At 37.6% G+C, this 16,836-nt stretch overlaps 1 protein-coding gene and 1 pseudogene across 1 annotated transcript; both read right to left on the bottom strand.

The window, feature by feature from the left end:
* Positions 1–685: 685 nt before the first annotated feature.
* Positions 686–1,574, bottom strand: LOC110857435 (annotated as a pseudogene).
* Positions 1,575–13,372: 11,798 nt separating this feature from the next.
* LOC110857233 lies at positions 13,373–16,244 on the bottom strand. The gene is made up of 4 exons (XM_022105846.2): positions 15,748–16,244; positions 15,527–15,673; positions 15,258–15,458; positions 13,373–14,893 (listed from the first exon to the last, which is right to left on the bottom strand). Exons 1-4 carry the CDS (start codon positions 15,901–15,903, stop codon positions 14,162–14,164), a joined length of 1,236 nt encoding a protein of 411 aa, XP_021961538.1. The 5' UTR covers positions 15,904–16,244; the 3' UTR covers positions 13,373–14,161.
* Positions 16,245–16,836: the final 592 nt, after the last annotated feature.

The following is a 16,836-nucleotide window of genomic DNA, read 5'->3' on the forward strand; positions in this document are numbered from 1 at the left end:
GAACTACAGCAGATCGGCAGTTCACAGTTGTGACGTCGAGCCAGTCCAGTCGCAAACTCAATGCAATGCGAATTTGAGATGAAGAAATTGAGACAAAATTTTGCCGAGTCATTTGCATTTGGATTCGATCGATTTCCATGGTTGTAGGCATGTTGTAGGTTTACATGCATTGCATATATTTCATAATAAAGTGGGGATGGGAAATAGTGGGGATGTGGCATTTCTGCAGGAAATTTATACAAAGTATTTGCTATATATATATGTATATATGCATGTAGAAATTATATGTATGTATTAAAACGTTGAATTTGATGAAGACGACCAATTTATTTTGTCCAAGATAAAGAGTTGTTTTTAGAGTTGATTTTTTCAACATGTTGAAATATCGATGTAAATATGTATGTATTACATTATTTTTTGTTTAATAGTTACTGCGGATAGGTATGTATGTAGTTGTTGAGCCATGGGTTGAACGGTGTGCACTTTGAGGAAGACATCGCCTTCGAGGCCGGGGTGACCATCTGAAGAAGACGGGGTGACCTTTTCGGTCCCGGAGATAAATGTCTCCAATCCATCACCCGTGTAGGAAACGAGGGGGGATATTTCCACCACCACGGGGAACTTATACTTACTCGTACTGGGCTTTTGAACCTCGTTGTTGTTGTTCTCCACTTGAATAGCGTTGTTATTCAAGATACCAGGAATTAGTGAGATGGGGTGTCCTGCCGTCGATCTGACGCTCCGGGCCTAGAGGATAAGACGTTGGTGGACCGGTGAGAGTCGTGTCCTTCTCCGCCCCGTCCGAATTCTTCAACGGACTAAACTCGTCTTCCCGAAGGACTTCCCACACCACAAAGTTGTTGAAAAGCTGGAATATTTACTTCGAGCACAAATTTTTCCAACTTGATACCGTTAGGACGCTCGGGGTGGGCAAGTTCATCCAAGCTGTTCACGTGGGGGATCTTCTGTGGGTTCCGTGGGTTTTTCCATAACCTTGGTCCCGGATTCAGCTCCCTGGCTGATACAGTATATATCCAATAAATGTTGGATCTGCCATTTTGACAAGAATGTTATCCAAACAGGAGACGTAGACATGTCAATTCCACGTTTCACCATATCATTCAAAATTTCCTTTGCACGCCAAGCTGTGCTTGTTGATTTGACCATCCGTGATGAAGTGGGCAGTATATGTATTCCTTGTTCGAACCAAGTTTTTTGGCTTTATTCCGAAATAAGCCCGTTGTCTGAAGGACTCTAAAGTAGGATCTTTAGTGTGCTCGCTGTATCATGGTCAGAAGGTGCCAGGAATTCGAGTCGTAAGATGCGTTCAGCCTGTAACTTGTAAAGAGCTTTACGAGATGAGAACCCCACGTCGTATTTGCCTTTAGGACACTCCAAGACCAGTTCCTTGACCACCAGCCAGCCAATAGCAAGACGGCAACTATTCCAAGATTAATGAGTCTCAAACCTTCATTTTCATACGTATTTTCATACGTATTTGCACAATAATTCAAATGCCAATTAAATTTATTGCTTTTTGAATTTAATTTTGACAAATCGAAAATCGAATCCATGCATATAAAAGTAGTCTTTTACACATATGAGTTTCATAGTTTGTACCATACATACCTCAACATATTGCTTGATAAACAGCAGCAAACTTAAATTATTTATACTGATCGCGAGGGTTATCCATATATTATCGGGTTCGCATTACGCTGACCTCGTAGCTTTGAGCTGATGGTCAGACGCTGTAATTTATTGACATTTATTTGACATTGATTCAGTGACATTTATTTGCAAATATCCCCCCCCCCTTCAAAAAACATAATTTCTCAAACGAATGAATTGTTTAGATTTTAATATCCGAAATCTTTGTAGTTTTTGCCTAATGAAGATGACAATGATTCATTGGAAGCTTGCAATTTTCAAAAATCAAACCAAGTAGTAATCCCCGAAAACCGCAGAAATGGCTGATCATACATATTTTATGAATAACCTTGTAAATATGTATTCGATTTGATCAGTGGCCACGGAAGTGTAGGAAAATAGGGACAATGTCCCACGGCTATTCTAAATATGTCCTAATCATTTCCCCATGTTATACGTACATATAAACCCCACGCTTTCCTTATATATCCTACAATGTTGATGTCCCCATGGCCTCCGCGGCGATTGAACTCGACTAAAAAACCTAATCAATTTCTCCTCGATTGAAAACAATTTCTAAACGTAATTTCATTTCGTTTCTATTTTTTAACTCCGTCGATACCTGGCTAGTGACGCGATGCCAAACAACTTTAACATTCTGGAAAGGTTAGACGTTCAAAAATATTAACTTGTTGGGATTTATTTTCCATTAAAAAAAACCTAAATTCTGCCAAATCATGAAGACCTCAAATTGGCAATATTTCCTCCACCGGTATTACAAAACTTGCCAAAAATTCTGCCTCCTCCCCATACTTTGGGATAATACCGGCCAAACGGTAAAATTCGAAACAAGCAAGATTCGCATATTTCTCTGGTGTCTGATGCAATCCTATTATACGGCGGACACGGTCTACCTGGCGGTAACAATTTGCACGATAAACTATGCTGAACTGACGCCGGAAGAGACGATGAAGTTGTTGTCCCATGGACTTTCACGCATGGGGGCGTGCATCCTGATCGCATGGTTTGCCAATGACTTTAAATCTGCGAATAATCTTATCAATCAAGTATGTAAGGTGCATCAGCGGTTGAAAGGTAGATATTTAATTAGTTAACATCACGTACATAAACTGATTTTTAAACCGTCATCTTTAGAAAGTGGCAATTCACGCAGTGATAACTTTGTAAAATCCGCAAATTCTGTAAACTTATCAAATTTTAGAAATATTTCCAACGAAAATTATCTTTGAAAATTTTTTGTAAACTTGCTAGAACATCAAGGGCGTCTGTAAACGCAATGACTGAGTGAATTGCTTCAATTTTTACGCACGTCGGTTTATTACGTTGATTTCGAGCATATTGAAATATTCTACTAACAATAAATTCCGATTTAATTTCTTGAAGACGAATATTACACGGATCAGAATGGTGGTGTGGACGATGGCTTATTTTACGTGACATTTGGCGTTATAACGGTCCATATCCAACCCATCGGACCAACCCTGCAGCATTTGGAGGAGAGGCATAGCGTGCGATACTGGGGGAACAGATTATTACCGGGGGATTTTTACGACAACAAAATTGGTAATATCGATTATAACATTGCTTTGCATTTATGATGAATCACTAGATACTAAAAGCAACAGCCAATGATACTTAATAAGAAATTGGATGCGATCTGCATTCCATAAGAACACTCATACATAACATCATATTTCGCATCGCAACTCATTAAGCAAAATTGCGAAGCTACAAAAATTGTATCGTGATAGGATTCGGTAAATAATATATTTTGCTAAATTTACATTTAAGGAATCGCTCTGTTCGCCTTTGCCGAACTACTTTTGAGCTACATGGCCATCTTTGGGACAGGATATGCCGCTACACAGTTGGTCGTTTACGCCCAAATTACAAGAAACTGGTTGCAACTGATTTGGTGAGTTATGACTTAACACTACAAGCATATTAGTCATAACGTATCTACACATACTAATAGCTTCTCATCTTTCAGCAACAATTCTCAACCCAAGGACGCCACCAGCTCGAGAAATATGTCGAGAAACGTATCACTCTACAAAATTTTACACGTTCTAAACTGCTTTCACAGAGAGACCTGTTCCGCCCTTTTGTGGCCGATTACACAACACGTCCTCTGCGCCGTGCACGTGCTCGTCAACGTGATCACGATCAAGTGCTGGCACATTTTACCCGCTCCGATCCGATTCACCCTGTTTCTTAGCGCGTTCGCGTTCAGCTATTTTGAAAGCAGTTGCTTCAAAGCAGCGGCGGAAATTTATGAAAGTTCGGCTCGTTTCAAACAAAACATGGCCTGCATGCCGAGGAGGATCGCGTACTATAAAAGGGTCGAAATGTCGTTGTGGTGCATACGAATTAATGTCTCGTCCGCGTACCACTTTGAAATGGACACTTTTAATTCGTGCATGCAAGCCGTGGTCGATAATACGGTTAATGTGCTGCTGACGTTTTTCTAGGCTCCTGAGTTGTATGAAGGAATTTAATATTTACGTACAAATGTTAGATTACACAATTCAACCTGAACTTCAGAAACATGTGTTAGTTTTGTTAAATATTTTTCGATTTTTCTTCCTTTTACTTTTACTTAGACTAAATACGTAGTTAAATTTGATGGAATTAATTTCCTCGTTGAGATATTCGTCAAATATGTACATATGACGAATTTGAGTAGTGATATTCATATTTTTTATTAAATTGTGGTATGACAAAGAATGTACTCTGTCATGTTTTAAATGTTTGCGAGTACGTATATAATTGTTTGGTGTAAAATTTATTGCTGAACTTCATTCAATTATTGCTTCTAAAATGTATGTAGATTAGTCTGAACCACGCAAAAAAAACGATAGAAGAAAGTTTAGTTGAGCAAATATTAATAATTTGTAAGTGCACTTTGTATGCAGTTATACACGTTCCACTGGGATAATAATGTTGACTTTTTTGAGAATTTTGAAAATTTTGACATTTTCTCGTATTACGTGCTAGGTTAACAAGTAAGCAGACTATATAAGCTGGAAATTTTGTAATTGAAATGATTTTTCATCAATTTAAAAAATATAATTTATCGATGAAACACTACCACAGTATTTAAATTATTGTGTCTATCAATTATCTTACATAATGTCTTTATTTTCATATTCTAAAATTACTTGCAGACTTTTTTTGTATAAATTTTCATTTTCATCATAATAAATATCGAAAAATCATTAAAACAATGAAGCAATGAGGCGTGTAAAATAAATAAATTTGCATATTAATGGAGTTACCGTGTGGTAAGCTTGCTTAACCACGATGGGTTGAGCGTTTAGGAATATGTATGTATGTACATACCTATTAAGCTTGAGCCTTGCAACCACACGTGTTGAAGCCTTGCGGGGTTGATACCGCGACTACTTGTCTATTAAGCTTGAGGGTTAAAGCACATTTCCCGGAGTTGCAGCCGAGTGGAGTTGATACCGCAACTTTGTGAACACAGTGCGAGAGTTTTGACTCGGCTAGGCTCTAAGTGACGATAATTTAGCCGAGCGGAAATTTGGACGCATTTTTTAAATTGATGGAAAATCATTTCATTTACAAAATTTCCAGCTTATATAGTCTACTTACTTGTTAGCACGTAATACGAGAAAATTTCAAGATTTTCAAAATTCTCAAAAAAGTCAACATTATTCATTTGAACGTGTGTTATTTGAACGTGGATCATTTGAACGTGTGTAAAATTTGCTCAATAAACTTTCTTCTATCGGTTTTTTGCGTGGTCCAGAAACGCGCAGTGAATTTGGAACGTGTAAAATTTGTTGACTTAAAGGTTTCTGTATTATTCGTAATTATCATAATAATTAAAAAACAAGCCCATTGGGAGATTGCGTCTGTCGCAAATTTCATACTAATTAAATTTGTGATCGAGTGACACCAATTTGGCCAAAATCGGAAAGCATACACTGGGAGACCCTATTCTTAGTCAGTAAAAGTATCTTTAAATTTTAGGAAGGTTTCTTTACTTTATACTGTGGCTATATTTTTGTTCTTCAAACCATAAGATGTTGCCCTCCTCGATAATAAATACGCACCTGATAAGCAAGAAAGTTTTGAGGGTTCGAGTCTGGCTGATTCCTATTTTTGAGGAGGAACAACCACTGCTTTTCTGAAACTGAGGTGGTCGCCATGCTCGAGAGCACCGTGTTTGAAGCGGCAGTCATGGAATCCAGAATTGTTTGATAAATGAAGACTTTAAAACATTATTGTTGTTGATGAACCTGCTCAAAAAATGGGGATTTAATATACATAAGTCCAGATTGTTATCATGTTTGGTTAAAAAGTGGGAATTACTTTATCGTCAACTTTCCCAACTCTGGCTTGTAACGTTCGACGGACTTGAAAATGTCGCCGTAATATTCGGGATCGAGATTCCCACTCATGCCAGGTTCCAAAGCGACGTAGTAGAACGACATCCTCTTGGTGTTTCTCAAGTTCAGGCCTCGTTTCCGTTAAGTGTGCCCCCAAATCGGACCGGATTTTCGGCATGTTCAGTTTTTGCGTGTCTCACAACTTCCCCGTTGGTAAGGTCGAACTGGAAAACATCTGATGACCAGTGTCACAACTTGGTCGCTTCCGGTTGGTGTGAAATCTCCACATATGGCAAGATAATGCGCGTCTATTTTTGGAAATTGTTCCGCAAACCTACATATGCAAGGGGAAAGTGCGAAAATGTGGATCATATTTAAAATTAGTTTCAGCTCTGCAAATTTACACGCACACCTCACACCTGACCTTGGTCGTGCCATGTGGGTCGTGCCCTGGACTAGACACTGTCTAGTCCAGGTTTTAATCGTTTTTGAGGACTTTGAACAATCCAATTTATCCCCTGGATTCAGATCCATATAGAGTCGGTATTTGTTGGTTTTATAGATTTGCATAGGTACATATGTATGTATTCTGTAATTTCTGTATTATTAATACAGTATCTATGATGTATTCGCAAAAACTTGAGATGCTTTGCCAAATTTAATGTGGTGACTGTAAAACAAAATTCAAGATTTCAACAATGTTAAACACATTTCCAGCAATTGTTAGTGATAATAATGAAAAATAAATTTTATATTTATGCATTCATTTAACACATTGCAGCAACTTAACTCTGGTAAATTTCGTTTCGTACCGTGTTTTTTGTAGGATTGCTTAATCGTTAACTTGTGCAGGTGTTTTTTAAGAGTAGGTGAACACGCATGCAAAGTTCGCGTGCGTGGTGTGGAAACAATTGCATTTTTAGCACTATTAGCGAGTGCAAAATTGACAAAATTCCAGGATAAAAATAGCCAACCATTCACCCTTAGGGACCATGCATACATACATATTTACATATGTATTAGCATAAATCATGCGATTAATTTCGAGTTTTTGAAGAAGTTTCACCCACACAAAGATTCAATCATGAAGTGAACGTGTTCTGTTATTTATTTTAAACCTAATAAATTGGAAAAAAATCTTCTAGATTTTCCTGTGTTAACTTTGTCGTTTTTGAATTTTTTAGCACGTGACATGTTACGGGTTCAAATTAAGTCAGTTTCAGTCTTTACTTAAATAGTAGCATAATTTAGTTGGTTTCGAAGGTGTGAGAACTTACATATTTTTCCAGAAAATATACAGTTTATTTAGAACTCCAAGCTTTCTACAATTTTACATTGTCTTCATTAAGGATAAAGAAAGAATAGGTAGATTATTTGCAAAAACGTTCATATAAAATTCGTCACAATTAAATAATTAAGGAATTTTAAATAACGGAGTACTGTACTGGGATCCAAATAATGATACAGAGGATTTAGCCTTTCTTATATTCTTTGGGGAATTTTTCCATGTGCAAGGCTTCCTTTATTTTGCAATGAGAGAATTTACATAACTATTGTGTAATTCTTCTGAGTAGGATCAGGGAGAGGTTTGCAGGACCACGGTCTTAACCAATTTCCTGGATCAAAAACTGGAATCAGACAATTCACCAAGATTCTATCACAATCGCAGGCTTTTCGGTTACAGGAATCCGCCTGATCCGTGCAGATTATTGGATCCTCATTTTCATACGAATACCAAGTCGTGTAAGGGATGCACCAGTTTGTCATAGTCTCTTCGTAGCATTTGTCATGTAATAGGCAGCAATGGTCACAGGTGTCAATGGGCTCAAATATGCTCGGAGTGTCTCCATTGAAGCCGCAGTAATTCCCGTAGTTTGATAAGTAGGCGGCAGCAAAGCCAAAAGTGGAACGCATCATGCTGGATAACTGAAGGACAGAGCGTGTCTGTGGTGGTTTGTAACGCCCTCGTCGCGCCATGCTGATTCTGAGCCTGGGGTGACGAGAATCGTGGTGGTGGGGGGTAACTTGGCTAGTTTTTAAATTCAAGAAATTTTTAAACTTTAAGAGCTTTTCAAATTTTAATATTTCTATATTTTCTATGTACAAACTTACCACAGTTCAGAAGTCAGGATGGCGAGAACTATATGAATAAATGAGGGCTTGCATTTATACATGATGGATTGGGTGATGACTAATTTAAAGTGTGTTGAAAGCCAAAAAATTACACATGCAAGTTGGAAATTGAAGTGTGTAAATTCAATACATATGTACGAACGCAATTAATTATTCCATTGTGTTTAGTGAAATAATTGAAACTTTTTTATTTATGGTAAGGATATTTTAATTTTTTATTGTAAATATGTCAAACTTATTGATGTCATCTCAATTGTATAATAATTTTAATAGTACTTGCATTCACGATATCGGAAAGGTTGTTTCGCCACGGAGGTTTCGAACAAGGTTAGAAAAAACCCGGGGGTTTACCTTCAAAATCGCCAGGGGTTCGACTGATTTTTGCGGGCCTTACATACATACATAAATACACTAAATACATAAATGTTTGGGGACACAATTATTTAACATTAATCATAGTGTTATGTAGCCTAAGAATATTTACTGTGAAACTTCAATCTTGGCATGCCCGGAATGACTCCAGTACGATTATATGTAAACTTCCTGTTACGTTAAGCATTTTGATTTTTAGATCTTAAAGCAAAGTCCAGAGTAACGACGTACATACATAGAAGACATACTAATTAGAGGATTTAATTCGAGTTAGATGATTACCTGAAAGGTTCGAACTTGACGTATCTGTTAGAATTTTAGAAAACTCATCCTCAGTAAACAAACGAGGAGAACTAATTAAAATCCCTACAATACGTAGTAAATGAAATCAAATTTTGTGTCCATTTCATTTGAGTTATTTCTTTATTACAAGTATTCTTGTCAGAAATAAAATCGCATTTAAATTAATAATGTCCTCACTCTTGCATAATATGTATCTTTGTCACTGGCCTTGCACAGTCTCCTGTATCTGGTTTATTGCGTACGCACGTGATCAGCCAACGTGTTACTCTTTACCTACATAGATTTCGAAGAAGGAACACGTTACGATTATATTTAGATTAGGCTCTTCCCGGTTGTACAGTTATTACATACATAAAGTAGTGTTCTGCCAGGAAGAAATATTTTGACGTATTATGTATGTACATATGTTTAGTTCAGAGGTCGACGCCGACAAATTTTCGGCGGCGGCGGCGCCAGTTTTTGGTGATTTTTCGGCGGCGTCGGCGGCGCGGCGCGGCGTCGCAATGTTAAAGGTATAGGAAATTAAATTTTTCGGCGGCGGCGGCGCGTAAAATTCATCGGCGTATGGCGGCGCGGCGGCGTGAGATCGGCGGCGTCGACCTCTGGTTTAGTTTACTCCGGCAGCTGCATGATACACTTGTAGTCTTTAATCAAATCCATTCAAAAGTACAAAGGATTTCCTGGTTTTCTGGGAACACAAAATTAACCCTCTAACATATCGAATCCACGAATATATATATAAGTTGTGAGAGGATTTTTCCAAAACGCAATTTCCCTTGTTCAGCATGAAATTTAGCCAAATCAAATTACTTCATATTTGTGTATACGGAAATCTGAAGAAGCTACTAAGCCACAGCGTTTCAGACCATTCAAGGACAACTTTATTCACAACTCGATTACTAAAACCAATCAATTTTGGCTCAAAATATACGCGGAAATTGGTTTCCTACTACCTAAACGAAGCAAAGAAACTGATTTGATTTGATTTTTCAATGCATGTAAGATAACCGGTTAAATAAATACTCAATGTCAAACAGCACTTGGCATTTACTTTGCAAGTACGAACGTCCAAAAATATTTCCCATTTTAAAAATATTTTCTATAAAAAAAGTCAAATTCAATAAATTCCTGTCAACATGAAGACCTCAAATTGGCAATATTTTCTCCATCGGTACTACACAACTTGCGAAAAATGCTGCTTCCTCCCCATACATTGGGACAATGCTGGGCAATCCGTAAAACTCAGCCAGAGTCGAATTCGTCTCGTTCTTTGGGGCATAATGCAATCATACCTAATTCTGGACACTGGCTATTTGGCGGTAACAATGTGTACCGTAAACTACCGCGCGTTATGCGCAGACGCGACTATGAAGCTGTTATCTCATGGACTTTCACGCATGGCAGCGTGCCTCCTGATCGCATGGTTTGCCAATGATTTTAAATCTGCGAATAATCTGATCAATCAGGTATGTAAGGTGCACCAACGATTGAAAGGTAGTTACTTCATTAGCTTCAAGTATGTCAAGTGATTTTTTATAATGAGGCAGTTCACGCAGTGCTTGGTAACTTAGCAAAATCCGTAAATTCCGGAAACTTATTTATAAACGTTTACAAAATTTTACAAACATTTTTTAGGAAAATTAACTTATAAATTTTTATGAACTTAATTAGAGCGTCATTTCATTTCGTAAAAGTATTTTACACAACTTACGGATTTTACAAGTTACCAATTACTGTACGAATTGAATAAATGTTTATCTCAATTTACTAAATATATTGATCTCGAACATATTGAAATCGAGAAGAAACATGTTGAATTTCTTATAGACGAATACTATACGGATGAAAATGGTGGCGTAGACGATGGCCTGTTTTACGTGACCTTTGGCGTTATAACGGTCCACGTCCAACCTATCGGACCAACCCTGCAACATTTGGAAGAGAGGCATAGCGTGCGGTACTGGGGGAACAGATTATTACCCGGGGATTGGTATGACCACAAAATTGGTAACTTTGACAATATCGTTTAGCTTGAATTTTTGATGAATCGCTGTAATTTAAAAGAAGCTAAACATGTACATAGCTACTGATAGTAAACAATTGGGTGGTATTTAATGGCTGCCTTATTTGACTGAAACCAGGCCTTATTAAATATGCCTTACGATTGACTGAATGTTTGCCTTAAACGTTGAAAAAAATAGAAATCGACTGAAAAAAGTGCCTTAATTTCCCGATATTAAAATTTGTTTATTTACATGATCTTTGAACCCAGATCACACATGTAATTAAAAAATATATAATTATTCAACGATAAGAGCTTGTTTACATTGTTTGGGGCGACCTGGGCGTCGTTTTATACCAATTGGAACATTTTTGCAGGCGTCAGAAATATTAAAATCTTTGCGGTTGGCAGCGAGCCCAATTAAGTGTTTACAAATATGCTGTTTTTTAAACATGGGACAATTACAACGGGATTGCATCCAATTTATAATATCATACTCTATCACCCAAAGCTTTTCTTTCGTCTTCCGGTATGTTTCGAACTTTCTCCACGACTTTTTCTCTGTAAGCTGAATGTAGTTGGCTATGTCCTTTTCATCTAGTGACCTTGTTCCTTTGGCTGGTACGAAAAACTTGATTATGGTATCGTTAATCTTTTTTTGTCTCGTTGATGGACGAGAGGTATCTTTAAGCCAATTGTAGGCATCGGTCATGGCCGCAATTGTTATAACTGGTTCGAGTCTAAATCGTTTGTAATCCGGTAGCTGAGGGTCTCTCTCACTGGACCAACCAGATAGAAGCTTGGAGATACAGTTGACGAATTCTCCAAGAGGTAGCCTCTTCCGAAGTGTTCCCTGACGTTTGATGAGTCCATTTATTGACTCGAGTCCATTATTAGTGGAAGGGAACCCTGGGGCAGTTCCTTCATACCAGCCGCACCTTTGGTCAATATATTCTCCAATAAAGTAGCCAACGAAGTTTTTGACGGCATCAACTCCGGACCATTTCTGCCTAAACAAATGTACAGCCGCATCGAAATCAAGTTTATCTTCTGCTAACTGAAGTAAATCTATGTCAGACTTTAATTCACGCCTGGTTTCCGGACATTCTATTTGTTTTAATCGATCCTTGATCTTTGCACTCACGTGGTACCAACAATACACTCGAACGAAGTTGCTCCCAAAAACTGATTCGAAGCCGTTTGTGATTGCTTCTGCTGAATCAGCAATTAATACTTTTGGCTCATATTTAGTGCCACATGAACTCGCTAAAATCCTAAAAATGTTGCCATAATCTTGCTCTGTTTCGCCGGTTGATACAGCAATGCTAATTGGGTGGAAATTTCTATTTTTGTCCGACGTCCCAAGGAAAATAAGGCCGTTTTCAGATATGTAAGGCTACACAATTTAATGTTTAAGGCAAACATTCAGTCCATCGTAAGGCATATTTAATAAGGCACTGTTTCAGTCATATAAGGCAGACATTAATATTTACCCTAAACAATTAAATGACATATGCATTATATATTTTGGCAAAATTTCATTAAAGGAATCGCCCTGTTCGCCTTTTCCGAGCTACTTTTGAGCTACATGGCCATCTTTGGGACGGCATATGCATCGTCACAGTTGGTTGTTTATGCCCAAATTACAAGGAATTGGTTGAAACTGATATGGTGAGCTATTACGAAGAGTGGTTATTTGTTTACTTTACAATCCTTACATGTGTTGAGCCAAATTGGTAAAGAAATAGATAACCGCTCGTTGTTATGAATTTATAAGCATATGAATGTTCCAATCTGTTAAATTATGTATCTTTTAGCAACAACTCTCGAACCCAAAGCTGCCCTTAATGTGAGAAATATGTCAAGAAATTTGGCACTGTACAAAATTTTGCACGTGCTAAATTGCCTACACAGAGAGACCTGTTCCGCCCTCTTGTGGCCTGCTACACAACACGTTCTCTGCGAAGTGCACGTGCTCGTCAACGTGATCACGATCAAATGCTGGCAAATTTTACCCACGCCGATCCGATTCACCTTGTTTCTGAGCGCGTTCGCGTTCGGCTACTTTGAAAGCAGTTGCTTCAAAGCGGCAGCGGAAATTTATGAAAGTTCGGCTCGTTTCAAACAAAATATGGCCTGCATGCCGTGGAGGAGTAGGTACTATAAAAGAGTCGAAATGTCGTTGTGGTGCATACGAATTAATGTCTCGTCAGCATATACTATTTTAAAATGGATACGTTCAATGCGTGCATGCAAGCCGTAGTCGATAACACGGTAAACGTGCTGCTGGCTTTTTTCTAAACGGATATGTAAGGATCAGTACAGAATGCGGATAGAAGTAATGTATGTAGATGGGACGAATATGGATGATCCTAAATAAGAAATAGATAATGTAAAACATGCATATATATCAAAAATATGGACAATTGGTTGTGGGGATTATGTAAGTATGTTTCTACTGTACATAGTCTTTTTATTCCTGCACTTGCCCTTCTAATTCTAATTCAATGTATGTACCTACATATATGTATTCATCTTTGTTCAAAAATAATGGAGATTTATTTGACTTCAATTTCACACAAAATTGACAAATTTTTATTGTAATTATTAAAATTATTAAAGGATTTCTTTTTAAACCAAACAATTCATTTTCATTAAACAAAACAATATAGAAAGCTTGCATATTTCAAGCCCAATCACGAATATTTTCTCAAGAATAAAATAATGTTCCCAAAAATTATTTTGCCTGCTTTAGGATTGGACCCCATTTTCCATGCACCAAGAAATCGTTGCAAGTATGACACGATTCTCGATTACATTTCCTTCCTTCGCGTACAACCAACAGCTTTTTTAACATTTCTGAATCAATTACAGCCATGAAATTTGCACACTCCTTCGCTACCTGACTATCAAATGTAAACCCCCATCTAGAACCCCACCCCGTCCTCCTATCAGAATCCGAACTTATCCATAACCTTTTCAAATTAGGCATACACATCGGCAGTCTGATAAGTTGAAATCGAAGTTTTGAGTTAAAGGATAACTCCAAGTTTTCCAAACTTTGGCGCTGCTTTTGAAAAAGAGATAGCAATATTTCCTCTCCCATCGATTCGTCCGCAACCCAGCTAAAGACTAGTTTGAAGGAGCGTAGTTGACCTTCCGGCAAGGTCATGACTTTGGTGAGAAGGTCGTTCAAAGTCAATACTTCTAAACCGGAAAGACACCAACTGAAAATCTCTAGTTTCCTTAAATTCTTAAAGGAGTCCAAATCGATGTTAAGTTTGAAATAAACATTCAAAATGAGCTCCCCAACTCCAGACGAGGCTTAGAGCAGCTTGGCGAGAGATTTAGACTCCGATAGTTTCTCAAAGTCATCTCCTTCACGTTTGCGAAAGTCGAGGGTTAATTTTTTCAATTTTGGAAACACTAGATCCTCCGGGAATCCTGATTTATTCGGAAAAATTTCATCCTTAATCCAACGAATTTTAATCTGGATGTCGATTTCTTCCAGGGAATGAGAAAATTTGGTGAGGAGGATGCAATTCGGGGTGAAATAGTCTATCTTCATTGTAAGCACTTTGAGTGGGTGGAAATCTGGGTGATTAATAAACGAGGAGAAGTCTTGATTGAATTTTAGTACTGCCTTCTTCACGTTGTTGGCATTCGTATTGTCCTCCATTTGCAAAATTCTGATATTCATTGCGTCAAATTTTAGCTCCTTCATGCGATGGATTTTATATTGAAGTTGGTCCGCGAGGTAGTTGGGGTTGCAGACAAGGTCATCAATAATTATGCGAAATTTCTTTGCAAAATTTTTCTGGAGAATGAGTCGCACCGAGTCGTTCCATGATTTTGAGACGAGGCGACAGTTGAGTAGGTCTTTTTGGTCCCATGAAATTTTTGTGTTGACCACGTGTTCAAATATGTTTGTCAGGATGATATAGTTTTTAAAAATTAAGTGATTATTAGTCGATGATGACTGATTATTAACCTTTTCGCAAATGAGCTTTGATGCATTCACCAACTTGCGATTTGCCCGTTTGTCTAGCTCCAGTCTCTGTATTAAGAATTTAATAAACCTCTTGGTTGCATGCGTTGTATGTAACATATCTACAACGCATGCAACCAAGTAGTGTGACCAATTCCACACCCCCTCCCTTGACGGGAAGTATATTTATTTACAGCTCATGTAAGTGATAGCGGATTTCAAAAATATTTGGCCACACAAATATTTGTCGCAATATATGTAAATATTATCTCGTTTCTTTCACGCGTTATCGGACCGACCGACGGACGGCCAGACAGACGGGCATAACGATCCTATCAAGGGGGTTCACCCCATAATAATCAACTCAAATCTTAGTAAGTATTTTTTATAATGGGTGAATTGAATTTTTGAATTGGTAGGTTATATAACTCACATCAAATAGGAACACATATTCTCTGTCCAATTGGTCATTGCGATACAGCAACCTCCTCCCGCCTTTAGTTTTGACGAAGGGATGTAAAAATGAGGCCCAAAAGCGTGAACAAATTTGCGAAAAGCAAAATGTATTCCCAAATTTCAAACCGACTGGATAATCCTGAAGTAATTTGCCATTCAGATAAACAGTCTCGGATCCCTGTTATAATTTGCAATTCACATACGCTCATCTAAAAGGAACCGTTTTTTTTAGATAATTAAGCTCACGAAACGATGCAGCCAAAATTTTCCATTCGCATCACATTTAATTTGACAGTGTTCATCGGCAATGCCCGATTTGTCCCGAAATATTAAAAACTGTCCGTATTTTTCCGCATCGAAGCTATCCAAATTTTGGCCAGATCCAATCGTGTACTATGCAGAATTATGTGCACATATAAATACTTATTAACCGTTAGTTATCACGGATTCATGCAAATTTAACGAACCTTTTGACCAGCATTATCAAGAATTACGGCTTCCCGCTGCCACTCTAAGCCACGACGGAAAGGAATCCCAGCCCCACGCCCGCTCGTTGCCCTCAAAATGAACAGCGCCCCATCACACGTCCGATTTTTTTTTATGGTATCAAATTTTTCCTCCATTTTTCTCCCCGTGGAATTAATTAATTGTAATTAATTAGGCTAAAGCTAATTAAGCTTTAGCTTTATATCCGTACTACTGATTTAGAATCTGTGATGATTCCGTATTTATACATATGCTTACACATAAGTATTGAAAAAAACTGAATATGCAAATAGCATGACACGTCATGAAGTTCACACTTGACTCGAGTTTACTGGCAACCTTGCTTAGTTATGTCTGATTTTAGTGAAATCAGGATTACAATGTCAAATTTTTTAATATATAAGTATATTTAAACGCTGATTGTAGAACAGAAGTATCCTTCTGCCCTAAATCTGTTCTAAAACAGTTGCAATTAAGCAATATTTAAACACTATTTAATTGCTACTATTTTAAACGAGCTGGGTGATTCTTTGTTCGTGAGGGTGGATTAAGGATTATGCGAGTTAACCAAGTAAGTAAGTAAGTAATTAATTAATGTGGATTAACACTGTCTAATAACCTACATATGTACTTGTATACTTAATAAGTATATACGCACATTGTATGCATGTACATATGCAAACATTTAAATATGTATGTGTTCATGCCAGTACTGACGTTCCTTTGATTGTCAGCATGCGTCGAAATTTAGCATTGCATGATATGATTTAGGATGAATTTTTGTAATACAAGATCCCATTGATATGTAAACACTTATCATATTATACATACAAATGTACATATGTATATGTACATTTGTATGTATACATGACGCACCGATAAATTTTGCGTAAACATAACACCATCGATGTAAATACTTATCATATTCAGGTCAGTACAACAATGTTATAAGTACATCGAAATCAATATTGACCTGTGCATAATATTTATGTATTTGGATGAGTCGCATTACCAAAAATAATATTTAATGGCAGGGGGTTTAAAGATGTGGTGCGTCATGCATGGGCATC

The sequence above is a fragment of the Folsomia candida genome, unplaced genomic scaffold (genome assembly GCF_002217175.1).
Source record: "Folsomia candida strain VU population unplaced genomic scaffold, ASM221717v1 Fcan01_Sc018, whole genome shotgun sequence".
Lineage (NCBI taxonomy): Eukaryota > Metazoa > Arthropoda > Collembola > Entomobryomorpha > Isotomidae > Folsomia > Folsomia candida.